This window comes from Salmo salar, chromosome 04, assembly GCF_965601325.2.
Source record: "Salmo salar chromosome 04, fSalSal1, whole genome shotgun sequence".
NCBI lineage: Eukaryota > Metazoa > Chordata > Actinopteri > Salmoniformes > Salmonidae > Salmo > Salmo salar.
This window is the reverse complement of record NC_138294.1, coordinates 27,708,746-27,722,864: the sequence shown is the minus strand read 5'-3', so window position 1 is coordinate 27,722,864 and position 14,119 is coordinate 27,708,746. Positions and strand designations below refer to the sequence as shown.

Sequence of the window (14,119 nt, the reverse complement as noted above, 5' to 3'; positions counted from 1 at the left end):
TTTGTGTCTATGTACTCTCCTAACATAATCTAATGTTTTGCTTTCGCTGTAAAGCCTTTTGGAAATCGGACAACGTGGTTCGATTCAGGAGAAGTGTATCTATAAAATGGTGTAAAATAGTCCTATGTTTGAGAACTTTGAATTATGACATTATGTGGTTTTAAATTTGGCGCTCTGATTTTTCACTGGCTGTTGAATAGTGTGGGACGATTTCGTCCCACCTCCCCTGGAGAGGTTAAGCCACTGCCTGTCACCAAGGGAGTACCCCAAGGCTCGATCCTAGGCCCCACACTCTTCTCAATTTACATCAACAACATAGCTCAGGCAGTAGGAAGCATCCATTTATATGCAGATGATAGTCTTATACTCAGCTGGCCCCTCCCCGGATTTTGTGTTAAATGCTCTACAACAAAGCTTTCTTAGTGTCTAACAAGCTTTCTCAGGCTAAAGTTAAATCTAGACTTTACCTCTATCATAATCGCTCCTCTTTCACCCCAGCTGCCAAACTAACCCTGATTCTGATGACCATCCTACCCATGCTAGATTACAGAGATGTAATTTATAGATCGGCAGGTAAGGGTGCTCTCGAGCGGTTCTTTACCATTCGGCCGTCAGATTTGCCACCAATGCTCCTTATAGGACACATCACTGCACTCTATACTCCTCTGTAAACTGGTCATCTCTGTAAACTGGTCATCGCAAGAACCACTGGTTGATGCTTATTCATAAAACCCTCTTAGGCCTCACTCCCCCCTATCTGAAATATCTACCGCAGCCCTCATCCTCCACATACAACACCCGTTGTACCAGTCACATTCTGTTAAAGGTCCCCAAAGCACACACATCCCTGGGTCGCTCCTCTTTTCAGTTCGCTGCAGCTAGCGACTGGAACGAGCTGCAACAAACACTCAAACTGGATAGTTTTATCTCATTCTCTTCATTCAAAGACTCAATCATGGACACTCTTACTGACAGTTGTGGCTGCTTTGAGTGATGTATTGTTTGTTGTCTCAACATTCATGCCCTTTGTGCTGTTGTCTGTGCCCAATAATGTTTGTACCATGTTTTGTGCTGCTACCATGTTGTGTTTCTACCATGTTGTTGCTATGTTGTGTTGCTACCATGCTGTGTTGCCATGTGTTGCTGCCTTGCTATGGTGTTGTCTTAGGTCTCTCTTTATGTAGTGTTGTGTTGTCTCTCTTGTCGTGATGTACGTTTTGTCCTATATTTACATTTAATTTATTTACACATTTTAATCCCAGCCCCTGTCTCCGCAGGAGGCCTTTTGTCTTTTGGTAGGCCGTCATTGTAAGTAAGAATTTGTTCTTAACTGACTTGTTTAGTTAAATAAAGGTTAAATATAAGTACCTAGACTGACAGTATTTGTTTATCCCCTGTGAATTCTATTGTAGTTGATGTCTTTAAAGAAAAACTTCAATACATCTGCAGTAATCCCTTGTTTAGCATTTCTGATTCACACTTTTGTATCAAGAATGTATCAAGCATGAAGAGAGGTCAGATTTGTGAAGGGTTAATTCTGTTCCAGAGCACAGATTAGCACTGGGTGGGGAGCAGCATGTCAACGTCACTTTACTGAAGTGAAACTGAAGTGTGTAGACGTACTGTCTGTTGTGCACACAAGCAAACGTTCTAACTCTTCTGAAACAAATGCTAAGGCAGCTCTTTTTTTTATACTACACTATATAGTACTAAAAAATCTGAGAAAGCGCCCACACTCTTTCACACACACAGATACAGGTGAGTAGAGATTAACAAGGGCAGGTGAAGATACATTCTACTGTGTGAATTCTTGTATTCTCTTGTTTGCTTTATCGACTACAGTACCTATGTTTAACTTAATTTTGTACCATGACTAATTTAAACTGTATGTTGTATGGTGAAACAACTTTAATCAACATTGGTTAGTGTCTCTAAATGCCATGTTGACAGTGGCACTGAAACTATCAAGAGCTGAATCATTCCAGGAAATAATTTATAGTTCCACCTTTGTCTAGATATGGCTTCCTCCAGTATTCTCCTGTCTGAAGAGCAGTTCCTGTGCTCTATCTGTCTGGATGTGTTCACTGAGCCAGTCACCACTTCTTGTGGACACAACTTCTGCATTGACTGTATCACAAAGTACTGGAATAGCAAGGACCTGTGTCACTGTCCGCTGTGTAAGGAGAAATTCTCCAAACGACCTAAACTTCGTGTCAACACAATGTTAAGAGAAGTTGTAGGGAATTTTAAAAGCTTGAGAGACAGAGGTAAAGATGAGTCCCCTGCCAAACTTGGAAAAGTGCCCTGTGACGTCTGCACTGGGACGAAGCGCAAGGCCCTGAAGTCCTGCCTGGTGTGTCTGGCTTCTTACTGTGAGACTCACCTGGATCCTCATCATATAGCCCCAGCCTTCAAGAGGCACAAACTGGTCGACCCTGTGGAGAACCTGGAAGACAGGATGTGCAAGAAGCATGACAGACTCCTGGAGCTGTTCTGTAGGACTGACCAGACATGTGTGTGTCAAACATGTGTGTGTCAAGCAGACCACAAGACTCATGACACTGTCCCTATAGAGGAAGAGTGTGGAGAGAGGAAGGCTCAGCTGGGGAAAACTGAGGCAGAAGTGCAGCAGATAATCCAGGAGAGACTGAAGAAGGTTAAAGAGATCAAACTCTCAGTAGATCTCAGCAAGAGAGATGCAGAGAGGGAGAGAGCAGACAGCATACAGGTCTTCACTGCTTTGGTTCACTCCATTGAGAAAAGCCAGGCGGAACTGATTGAGGTGATTGAGGAGAAGCAGAAAGCAGTAGAGAGGCAGGCTGAAGGGCTCATTAAAGAACTGGATCAGGAAATCACTGAGCTAAAGAGGAGAAGCACTGATCTGAAGCAGCTCTCACAGACTGAGGACCACCTCCAACTTCTCCAGAGCTTCCCATCCATAGTGTGCACACCTCAACCCACCAAGGACTGGTCTGAGATCAGTGTTCACAGTGATCTGTGTGTGGGGACTGTTAGGAAAGCAGTGTCTCAGCTGGAGGAGACACTGAATAAAGAGATGGAGAAGCTGCCTGAAGTCAAACTGAAGAGGATTCAGCAGTATGCAGTGGATGTGACTCTGGACCCTGATACAGCAAATCTCTATCTCATCCTGTCTGAGGATGGGAAACAAGTAAGACTTCAAAATACACCACAGAAACTTCCTGACAATCCAAAAAGGTTTAATCAGTATTTAATTGTCCTTGGAAAGGATGGCTTCTCCTCAGGAAGATTTTATTATGAGGTGACAGTTAAGGGGAAGACTGACTGGGATTTAGGAGTGGCCAGAGAGTCCACTGACAGGAAGGGGATTATATCACCTAGTTCTGAGGATGGAGTCTGGACTGTGGTCCTGAGGGATTGGAATCAGTACACAGCCTGTGCCTCCCCCCAAGTTTATCTCTCCCTGATAGAGAAACCCCAGAAGGTGGGCGTGTTTGTGGACTATGAGGTGGGTCAGGTCTCCTTTTATGATGTGGAGGCCAAGTCTCATATCTACTCTTTCACTGGCTGCACTTTCACTGAGAAGCTCTACCCATACTTCAGCCCCTGTGATAATGATGATGGTAAAAACTCAGCTCCTCTCATCATATCTCCTGTCAATCACACACACTGATTAAACAATGGAACTAACTTATAACTTACAAATCATGAAATATATCAATATATTTACAAAATAGTATATTTATTCATGTGACATGGCACACGATTAGAATATCCACAGATGTCCTCTGAAATAGTATCAACAAATGAAAATGGAAACTGTTTTGTACATCTAAACCACGGATAATAAATGCTTGTATTTGCTGAAAACGAAGACTATCAACTGGAATGAATTTAAATAAAAGTTATACAAGGTATGTTGCTTTGATTATTTATATAATTTACCCACAATTATTTTAGGGAAAATTTTCCTTTAAAGCAGGGTTCACCAAGTGTTGGACATATAAGAGTGTAAAAACACCAGGAAATAATCTCCAATTTATTTACATTTTGGAAACCTGTTCCAAAGTATTCCAACGCATAATAGAGACACGTGATCGTATACAAATGTAAGCAAGGATTGAAATTATTACGTTTCTATCAAATGTTATATCTGTTTGTGCTTTGTGCAGTCATTTTTTCATTTAATTTATTAGGATCCCCATTAGCCGACGTCAATGTTACTGGGGTCCAACACATAACAAAAAATGCATTACAGACAAAATACTTGAAAATGTACATACATTTAAAATATTAACATCTAATGCTCATCTATCAGTTACATATACATGTCACTACATACACACAAAAAGTAGGTCACATGGGGGAGAGGCGTTGTGTCATGAGGTGTTGCTTTATTTGTTATTTGAAACCAGGTTTGCTCTTCAATACTTGGGCTAATGAGATGGAATGGAGTTCCATACATTCATGTCTCTGTATAATACTGTTCGATTCCTTGAATTTGTTCTGGAACTAGGGACTGTGAAAAGACCCCTGGTGGCATGTCTGGTGGGGTAAGTGTATGTGTCAGAGCTGTGTATAAGTTGACTATGCTAACAATTTGGAATTTCCAACATATGTTTCTTATACAAACAAGAAGTGATGCAGTCAGTTTGTCCTCAACTCTTAGCCAAGAGAGACTGGCATGCCTAGTATTAATATTAACCCTCTGATTACAATGAAGAGCAACACGTGCCACACTATTCTGGGCCAGCTACAACTAAACTAGGTCCGTCCTTGCAGCACTTGACCATATGACTAGACACTAATCAAGATAAGATAAAACTAGAGCCTGCAGAACTTGCTATGTGGAGTGTGGTGTCTTAAACGCAAAGCATCTATTTATTACGGACAGACCTTTCCCCCTCTTTACAACCATTGAATCTATATGTTTTTACCATGAGGTAACATCAAGTCATTTCATGTCCTCAATTTGCTCAACAGCCACACCATTCATTACCAGATTCAACTGAAGTCTAGAATTTAGGGAATGATTTGAACCCAATATAGTGCTCTTAGTTTTAGAGATGATCAGGACCAGATTATTACTGGCCACCCATTCTAAAAATGTACAATCTAGAAATTATGTGTAATTATGTTCTGGCCCTCAACCATCCACTCAAAACAAAATGGCCCGCTGCTGAATGTAGTTGATGATAAAGGATGTACTCAGCTATTGAACTGTTTGTTGATGTAGGTGAATGTAACAAAGGACTTAGTCTGCCTTAAAGCTGGTTATTGATACGCTAAGTGAACGTGATAAGGGACATACTCAGCCTTTGCGCTGGCTCTGGATCTGAGACACTGAATATGACAAGGGACGTAGTGTGCCTTTAAAGGCCCAATGTAGCCGTTTTCATCTCAATATCAAATGATTGCTGGATAACATTACTTTAATAGTTTCCATTAAAATGGTAAAACAAATATATATTTTTTTATTTATATTTGCAAAAACGATTGCTCAAGCAAGAATTTTGCTAGGAATCTCTGGGAGTGGTCTGAGTGAGGGACCTAATTGGAAGGGCCTAATGGGAGGGAGATGTAACCTGCAAACTAGCTGTTACTGGCAGAGAGGTTTGTAACTCTCTGTTATTGGTCTATTAACTTATATCGGCTGGTGATATCACCAGGCAGGCTATAAGTCCACCCATGCAACACCTGCTGATTAGAAGGTCCTGTGTAGATTGTATTTATAACCAGAAACTATCAGGAAATAACATAGATCAAATTCTTTCACACTTTTACTATGTTAGCAAAGACAGTAAAGTATGAAGATAGGCAGAAACTGCTTCTCCAATAGAAATCCCCATCACACTTGTAGGCGATGTCATGGTGACATTGGCTAGCTAATCTCATGCACAGCGTCAAAGCACGTCATCAGGTCTAACGGTCGTTTCGCACCGGAACGCGCCTTTGGAGTCTGTCAAATCAAAGGCAGTCCTTCGATATGAAGTTGTTTTTGACAAATGAAAACGTGTCAATTTGTCACTTTCACGAGGTTGGAGTAATAACATGTTCAAAGACTGAAGACATTGGTTTGAATTGAGGTTGTGTCTTTAGAGTTAGAGGAAATGGACAGGTAGGGAAGAATTGTTCACTTCTCTCATTGACTTTTCAAACCCAAAACCCTGGCCTGGTCTACTTGGTCTGTTTCGCAAGCCTTTTGGAAGTCTCTCGAAGTTGCTCCTCTGGATTTAAAATATTGACTGCACAGGGCCTTTAAGCTGGGTGTTGATACTGGGCAAGTACATACGATACATACTTTTCTTTGAGCTAGTTGTGGATGTGGGTGAATATGATCAAATCCATACTTTTCCTTTGAGCTGGTTGTGGATGTGGGTGTGGACAGGGTTCCTGGATTCACATATTTGTTTAAAAAAAACAAAAAAAATTGTGTTTGATTGAGCCTAATGTGCATCGATTATATTTTACACACATTTTTGGACAATATCACTTAACACTGTCTGCATTATATATGATTGATTGATCCAAAGGGCCGTATTTACACGTCATTGATGTTCCCTGTCACCCCTCCTTCAACATCAATCCACACTGGCAGGCCATCTTCTTAGAGACGATCAAAGATCCTTTTCACCAGGGCATGGTCGTGCCACTGGTATGACAGCTTCACAAGAGATGGAATCTTCTCCCTACCAGATAGAATGCAGTTGATACAAGCAAAGTTAGGACATTCTGGAAATGTTGGTTGTAGCCCCTGATGGTTGTCTTTTAAGAGGTAGGTAGTATGAGAATGTGGCTTAGACAATGCATACGCTGTGTGTGGCTTGGTTTCCCAGGTAGCACAGTAGGCCTACTTAGACCAATGGATGAGGGACACATGCTTACTCTAGAGATGCACAGTGTGTGAAATATGTATCTTTCACCTAAAGCACTTTACATTTTAGCATTCTCTCTGATGCCTCAAAAGCATGTTGACTCAGGATGGTAAGTTGGTGGTTGAAGGTATCCCTCTAGTGGTGTGGGGGCTGTGCTTTGGCAAAGTGGGTGGGGTTATATCCTGCCTGTTTGGTCCTGTCCGGGGGTATCATCGGATGGGGCCACAGTGTCTGCTGACCCCTCCTGTCTCAGTCTCCAGTATTTATGCTGCAGTAGTTTATGTGTCGGGAGGCTAGGGTCAGTCTGTTATATCTGCAGTATTTCTCCAGTGTCCTGTGTGAATTTAAGTATGCTCTCTCTAATTTCCTCTTTCTCTCTCTCGGGGGACCTGAGCCCTAGGACCATGCCTCAGGATTACCTGGCATGATGACTCCTTGCTGTCCCCAGTCCACCTGGCCGTGCTGCTGCTCCAGTTTCAACTGTTCTGCCTGCGGCTATGGAACCCTGACCTGTTCACCGGACGTGCTACCTGTCCCAGACCTGCTGTTTTCAACTCTCTAGAGACAGCAGGAGCGGTAGAGATACTCTCAATGATCGGCTATGAAAAGCCAACTGAGATTTACTCCTGAGGTGCTGACCTGTTGCACCCTCGACAACTACTGTGATTATTATTATTTGACCATGCTGGTAATTTATGAACAATTGAACATCTTGGCCATGTTCTGTTATAATCTCCACCCGGCACAGCCAGAAGAGGACTGGCCACCCCTCATAGTCTGGTTCCTCTCTAGGTTTCTTCCTGGGTTTTGGCCTTTTTAGGGAGTTTTTCCTAGCCACTGTGCTTCTACACCTGCATTGCTTGCTGTTTGGGGTTTTAGGCTGGGTTTCTGTATAGCACTTTGAGATATCAGCTGATGTAAGAAGGGCTCTATAAATACATTTGATTTGATTTGACTGATGATGGTAATGTGCACAGCAAAGGGGGAATTTGTGGCTTAGACGTCCCTTGTTCTATGAATACAGAATTACAAACTCAATAAGCAGTAATGACCCAATGTTGCCACAAATAAGGAATTTACGCCCTATTCAGGTCCGGAACGATGCACCCATTTGATTGTATTTTAACCAAAGCTCAAGATCGCAGTCTTGGCATCGTAAAGGACCATAACTGTATTACCATTATTGCTCTTTGTTTTTGTTGTCAATTGTCTGTCAGTGTTTTATCTGTTGTTGTTTATGGATGCTGTGTGGGTTGTCTGCCACCAAGTGGCATGTTTTGTTATGTCCTGCATTTATGTTTTATAAACTCCAATAAAATATATGAAAGAGACAAACTTAGTAAGCAGTAATGACCCAATGTTGCCACAATTTAGGGATTGTCAGTGATGATCATGCATTGCCTTTAACATAAAACAACCTCAATATTTGTAGGACCTGCATTTCATTAGACACTTCTTCAGGCACCACAAGCAGCAGATGCAGGCTTTCAGCATACAGCGAGCACAGGCATTTTCCTACAAACAGTAAAGCATTTATTATCCATGTTAAGATATACAGAATACTTTACATTCTCATTTGAGGATACAATTTCAGAGGACAACGTGGATATTCAAATCATGTGACCTGTCAGTATGTTTACAATTTGTAAATGTGCATTTTAAAATATCTGGAAAAAACCATTTCCTTTCCATCGTTGAATCAGCATGTGTGATTGACTGGAGAGATGATGAGAGGGGCTGAGTTTTGACCATCATCATCATCAAAGGGGCTGAAGTATGGAAAGAGTTTCTCTGTAAAGGTGCAGCCAGTGAAAGAGTAGATATGAGACTATTAACTGGAATTAAAGTTATGTTGCTTTGATTATTCATATAATTTACCCATAATTATTACAGACTGAAAACTATCCTATTTAACACAAATATTTAATAGTATTAATTAAATATACTGTTTTGTTGGGTGGGTATATATATATATATATATATATATATATATATATATATATATTATATATATATTGTTTTTAGGACATCCTGACACAAACCCATGTCCCCCATTGAACGGATCCTCTCCTGCCTCACAACTCTCACAAACACAGATGGACATAGCTTGTTTTCCTTTCTTTTATTACCCTGCACAAAAATGTTATCAAAAATACGATTGATTAAAACGTATGAAGGGAATAGAGATAGTCATATACGATCCCTTTGTTCATCGATGCAGTATTACACCTCAATAAGCAGTAATGACCCAATGTTTCCACAATTTAAGTATTGTCAGTTATGATCATTCATTGCCTCTGGCATAAGACAACCTCAATATTTGTAGGACCTGCATTTCATATATTAAACTAATATAAAACATCCTCATCAGAGTAAATGGCTCTTTCATATTTGATCCACCATATTAAAATGATCCTGTTAACAGGTGAGGACGAACAACTTTTCACAAATCAAAAATCACAAACTTAAAAAAATGTCCATGTAAGAACGTTTCTGTTATGCTAGTCAGTTATATTTGTCAAAATTGTATTAGATTTACCAATTCAAGACAAGATGCGAACATGATCATCATTACCACAATCCAAGAATTCATTTGAGATACAAAACACTTGTAGTGTACCGTGGTAGTGGTGACAAAATAACAGTGATGACATGGAATGCATTTTCAAAATCAATCACAATTCTTTGACTCAAAAGGCTTAACTTACAAACATCACCTCTCAGCCTGTAAAATAGCATGAAACTACACAAACAATATTCTTGATGGATGTACTTCTGTTAGCTAAAACATTTGTCACAAAAACACATTGTGCTTTTAAAAAAATCCAAAGCTTTCATGTAACGTGTTCCATAACTTAAAAAACAGGTTACCAAAAATATTGTAGTCCCTGGAAGTGGTGTAATATCATGGAAACATTTGGAATGCCTTTTGGTTTGCGTCTTCTGGTTTGGTCAAGAAAAAGTCCCACCTCCATGAGTCTACAACAATAAACAAATGGAGTGTTAAACTTTACTACCGTCTTCATCAGCGTCATCGTTTTGGGTATATCCTCACCTACATCCGAGGCGGCAGGTAGCCTAGTGGTTAGAGTGTTGGGCCAGTAATCGACAGGTTGGTGGCTCCAATCTCTGAGCTGACAAGGTAAAAATCTGTTGTTCTGTCCCTGAACAAGGCAGTTAACCCACTGTTCACAGGCTGCCATTGTACATAAGAATTTGTTCTTAACACACTTGCCTAGTTAAAAATATGAAATCTGACTCTAGATAATGGAGGTAAATGAATGTATTCTCTGTTGGAAAAGTTTTTTTAACTCACCATGGGCTTCATCTCACGACCGTCTCCATCTGCCTCCGGCCGATCCCTTCCCGCCATATTCTTACTGTTCTGTACAAACTCCTAAAGAGGGAGAGAGAAAGAGTGAGATAACAGGGTAAGTTTGGTGTAAAATGTGCACAAACGCTAATCGCCATTTGGAAATGGAGTAAAAGTGGTACTCGGTAAAAACAAAGGCTATGTTCCATTATCCACATTAACAAACCACTAAGAATGTACAGTGTGATACATTGGAATGCTAGTGTGGATAATGGAACAGAGACATATATACAGTGTTGTAAAGTACTTAAGCAAAGATACTTTAATGTACTACTTAAGTTGTTTTTTTAGGTGTCTGTACTTTACTATATATACTTTTGCCAACTTTTACTTTTACTTCACTACATTCTTAAAGAAAATAAGGTACTTTTTACTCCATACATTTTCCCTGACACCCAAAAGTACTCGTTACATTTTGACAGGAAAATGGTCTAATTCACACACTATTCAAGAGAACATCCCCGGTCATCCCTATTGCCTCTGATCTGGCAGACTCACGAAATACAAATTCTTTGTTTGTAAATTATGTCTGAGTGTTGGAGTGTGCCCCTGGCTATCCATCAATAAAAAAATAAAGAAAATTGTGCCGTCTTGTTTGCTTAATATAAGGATTTTTTTTAAATTATTTATACTTTTGATACTTAAATCCATTTTAGCAATTCCATTTACTTTTGATACTTAAGTATATTTAAAACCAAGTACTTTTATCTTTTACTCAAGTAGTATTTTACTGGGTAACTTTCACTTTTACTTTAGTCATTTTCTATTAAGGTATCTTTACTTTTACTCAAGTATGACGATTGGGTACTTTTTCCACCTCTGCATTTATAAGGCAGCGTCCCGATTCTCCATCCTTCTTCCAAAGTGAGCACGGCCGGGGCTGCCGTCGTTGTTCTTGGTGTCCACGGCGAAGCAGAGGAAGAGCACATCTACCACGATCTCAAAGACAGACAGGAAGCAGTGGGACACCAGCCAGGAGAACAGGCAGATGATGAGCAGGGGCAGGACCCACACCGTGTAGTCCCGCTGGAAGTTGAACTCCAGCACGCCAGCGAACGCCGTGCACGAGATGATCAGTACCTGGACTTACAACACACAGACACACTCATGGATGAAAGGAAAGATGGAGAGAAAGGGGGGTGGGAAAGGGAGAAAAGAGGAAAGAGAAAGAAAGATAGACATAGAGAAAAGAGAGACAACGATTAGTATTATTATACTAGAAAAATAAACACAAATAAGGAACTGACAATAAACAATCCAAAATTGGCATCGCTGTGCGGCCGTTACCTTTCCCAGGAAGAGGACAAAGTCCCTCACGGTGTTGATGGTGGCCAATCTGAGGGCATTCTCTACCAGGAGGATGAAGGTGTCACATGTCGACATACAGAAACTGCTGATGTTGAAACCTGTCGCCGTGTACGCGTTCTGTGGTGAAAACAGACAAAGAGACAGAAGTATCATCAATAGCCATTTGTGATTGCTGTCATCTTGGAATGAGTCTCGCTTATCAAATAGATTGTTGTCAATGATATTACGTGTAATAGTAAGAATAATCAACATCTCAGATGACAATCAATCTGATTCTGATCGAACACTTACTTGATTCAGGTACATTAGAAACTTCTTCAGGCACCACAAGCAGCAGATGCAGGTTTTCAGCATACAGCGAGTACAGTCATTTAACTACAAACAGTAAAGACATTGAGCTTTAGTTCTCCACCCATTGTCTGGCTTGACTTGACAAACTGGTAGTTGTCATACGTGAAAATGTGTATATTTAAAGGCACAATCTGGGATATTTCATGCTGCTAATGTAGCCCTTCCTGCAGTCAAATTACCTAATGGCTTCATGGGTGGAATGTTATAAATATCTCTCAGAATTTCAGAATGAATAAACATTATTTTTTTAAATAAGCCGAAATTCTGGTTTTTCTATGTCAAACAGTTTTGTTATATTTCAGTCTTCTGTGATGTATATAAAGTGTAATATTGGAATGTAAACTCAAAATGTATTACATTTCAACTCTATATTTGACATGGTATAAGTGTATTATTTTTGTTAAGCCCATAACCATGTGTGTGAGGTGTATACTTTTGTTTCAAAGAAGATTTGTTAAGTCTACCAAGAATAACTCTGTGACCCTGATATAGCCCACTGCAGTAAAAGGTTCATTAATGATCAATTGTACCTCACACTAAGTATGAATTTGTCCTGCTGGGTGACCTAAACTGGGACATGCTTAAACCACCTGACCAAGTCCTACAGCAATGGGACTCCCTAAATCTTTCTCAGATTATTACCAATCCCACCACGTATGACTCCAAACACCCAGAAAAGGCTACTCTCCTCGATGTTATCCTCACAAATAATCCTAATAGGTATCAGTCTGTTTTTTTCTGTAGTGACCTTAGTGATCACTGTTTTACAGCCTGTGTTCGTAATGGCTGCTCAGTGAAACCACCTGTCCTGATTTGTCATAGACGCTTGCTCTAAAACTTTAATGAGCAAGCCTTCCTCCATGAACTGGCCTCTGTAAAATGGTTTAGAATCAGCTCTGTTGAAGACGCTTGGACCTTCTTTTTTAAATATTTTCAGTGGTATTGTTAACAGACACGCCCCCGTAAAGAAAATTATAATTAAAAACAGGTTCAGCCCCTGGTTCGACCGTGATCTTCCAGAGTTACTCCACCTCAAGAATTGCATTTGGCAAAAGGCTCAGCACACGCATAATCAAGCTGACTGGCTCTCGTATAGTGTTCTCTCGGGTATGCAATCTGGTTTCCGCTCAGTTTATGGATGTGTCACTGCAACCTTAAAGGTCCTCAATGATGTCACCATTGCCCTTGATTCTAAGCAATATTGTGCTGCTATTTTTATTGACATGGCCAAAGCTTTTGATACGGTAGACCATTCCATTCTTGTGGGCCGGCTAAGGAGTATTGGTGTATCTGAGGGGTCTTTGGCCTAGTTTGCTAACTTCCTCTATGTATGTATAAAGTCAGAAAATCTGCTGTTTAACCTGTTTGGGCTAGGGGGCAGTATTTTCACGGCCGGATAAAAAAACGTACCCTATTTAAACTGGTTACTACTCTTGCCCAGAAATGAGAATATGCATATAATTAGTAGATTTGGATAGAACACACTCTAAAGTTTCTAAAACTGTTTTAATGGTGTCTGTGACTATAACAGAACTCATATGGCAGGCCAAAACCTGAGAAGATTCCATACAAGAAGTGCCCTGTCTGACAATTTGTTGTCCTTCTGTTGCATCTCTATCAAAAATACAGCATCTGTGCTGTAACATGACACTTTCTAAGGCTTCCATTGGCTCTCTAAACCCGCCAGAAAGTGGAATGGGGTGTCTGCTGTCTCTGGGCAAAGTACAGCAGCAGAGTTTGTAAGTGGTCAGCCTGGGGACAGTGAGACTCAGATGCGCATTCACGAGACTTCTCTATTTTTTTCTTTCAGTCTTTGAATGAATACTACGTTGCCCGGTTGGAATATTATCGCTATTTTACGAGAAAAGTAGCATAAAAATTGCTTTTAAACAGCGTTTGACATGCTTCTAAGTACGGTAATGGAATATTTTGACATTTTTTTGTCACGAAATGCGCTCGCACGTTACCATTTGGATAGTGACCCGAACGCACGAACAAAACTGAGGTATTTTGATATAACTATGGATTATTTGGAACCAAAACAACATTTGTTGTTGAAGTAGAAGTCCTGGGAGTGCATTTTGACGAAGAACAGCAAAGGTAATCCAAATTTTCTAATAGTAATTCTGAGTTTATTGAGCCCCGACGTTGGCAGGTGTCTGAATAGCTAGCCTGTGATGGACGAGCAATGTACTCAGAATATTACAAAATGTGCTTTCGCCGAAAAGCTATT

General features: G+C 40.4%; 2 protein-coding genes across 2 annotated transcripts; one reads left to right on the top strand and one right to left on the bottom strand.

Annotated features, from left to right (window-relative positions):
* Positions 1 to 1,604: 1,604 nt before the first annotated feature.
* Positions 1,605 to 3,896, top strand: LOC106602569 (E3 ubiquitin-protein ligase TRIM21). Its single transcript, XM_014195271.3, has 2 exons — positions 1,605 to 1,758; positions 2,016 to 3,896. The coding sequence occupies exon 2, from the start codon at positions 2,018 to 2,020 to the stop codon at positions 3,650 to 3,652; it is 1,635 nt and encodes a 544-aa protein (XP_014050746.3). The 5' UTR covers positions 1,605 to 1,758; positions 2,016 to 2,017; the 3' UTR covers positions 3,653 to 3,896.
* Positions 3,897 to 11,017: 7,121 nt separating this feature from the next.
* LOC106592461 (choline transporter-like protein 1) lies at positions 11,018 to 11,889 on the bottom strand. Its single transcript, XM_014183811.3, has 3 exons — positions 11,827 to 11,889; positions 11,515 to 11,652; positions 11,018 to 11,307 (listed from the first exon to the last, which is right to left on the bottom strand). The coding sequence occupies exons 1-3, from the start codon at positions 11,887 to 11,889 to the stop codon at positions 11,053 to 11,055; spliced, it is 456 nt and encodes a 151-aa protein (XP_014039286.3). The 3' UTR covers positions 11,018 to 11,052.
* Between the last annotated feature and the right edge of the window lie 2,230 nt (positions 11,890 to 14,119).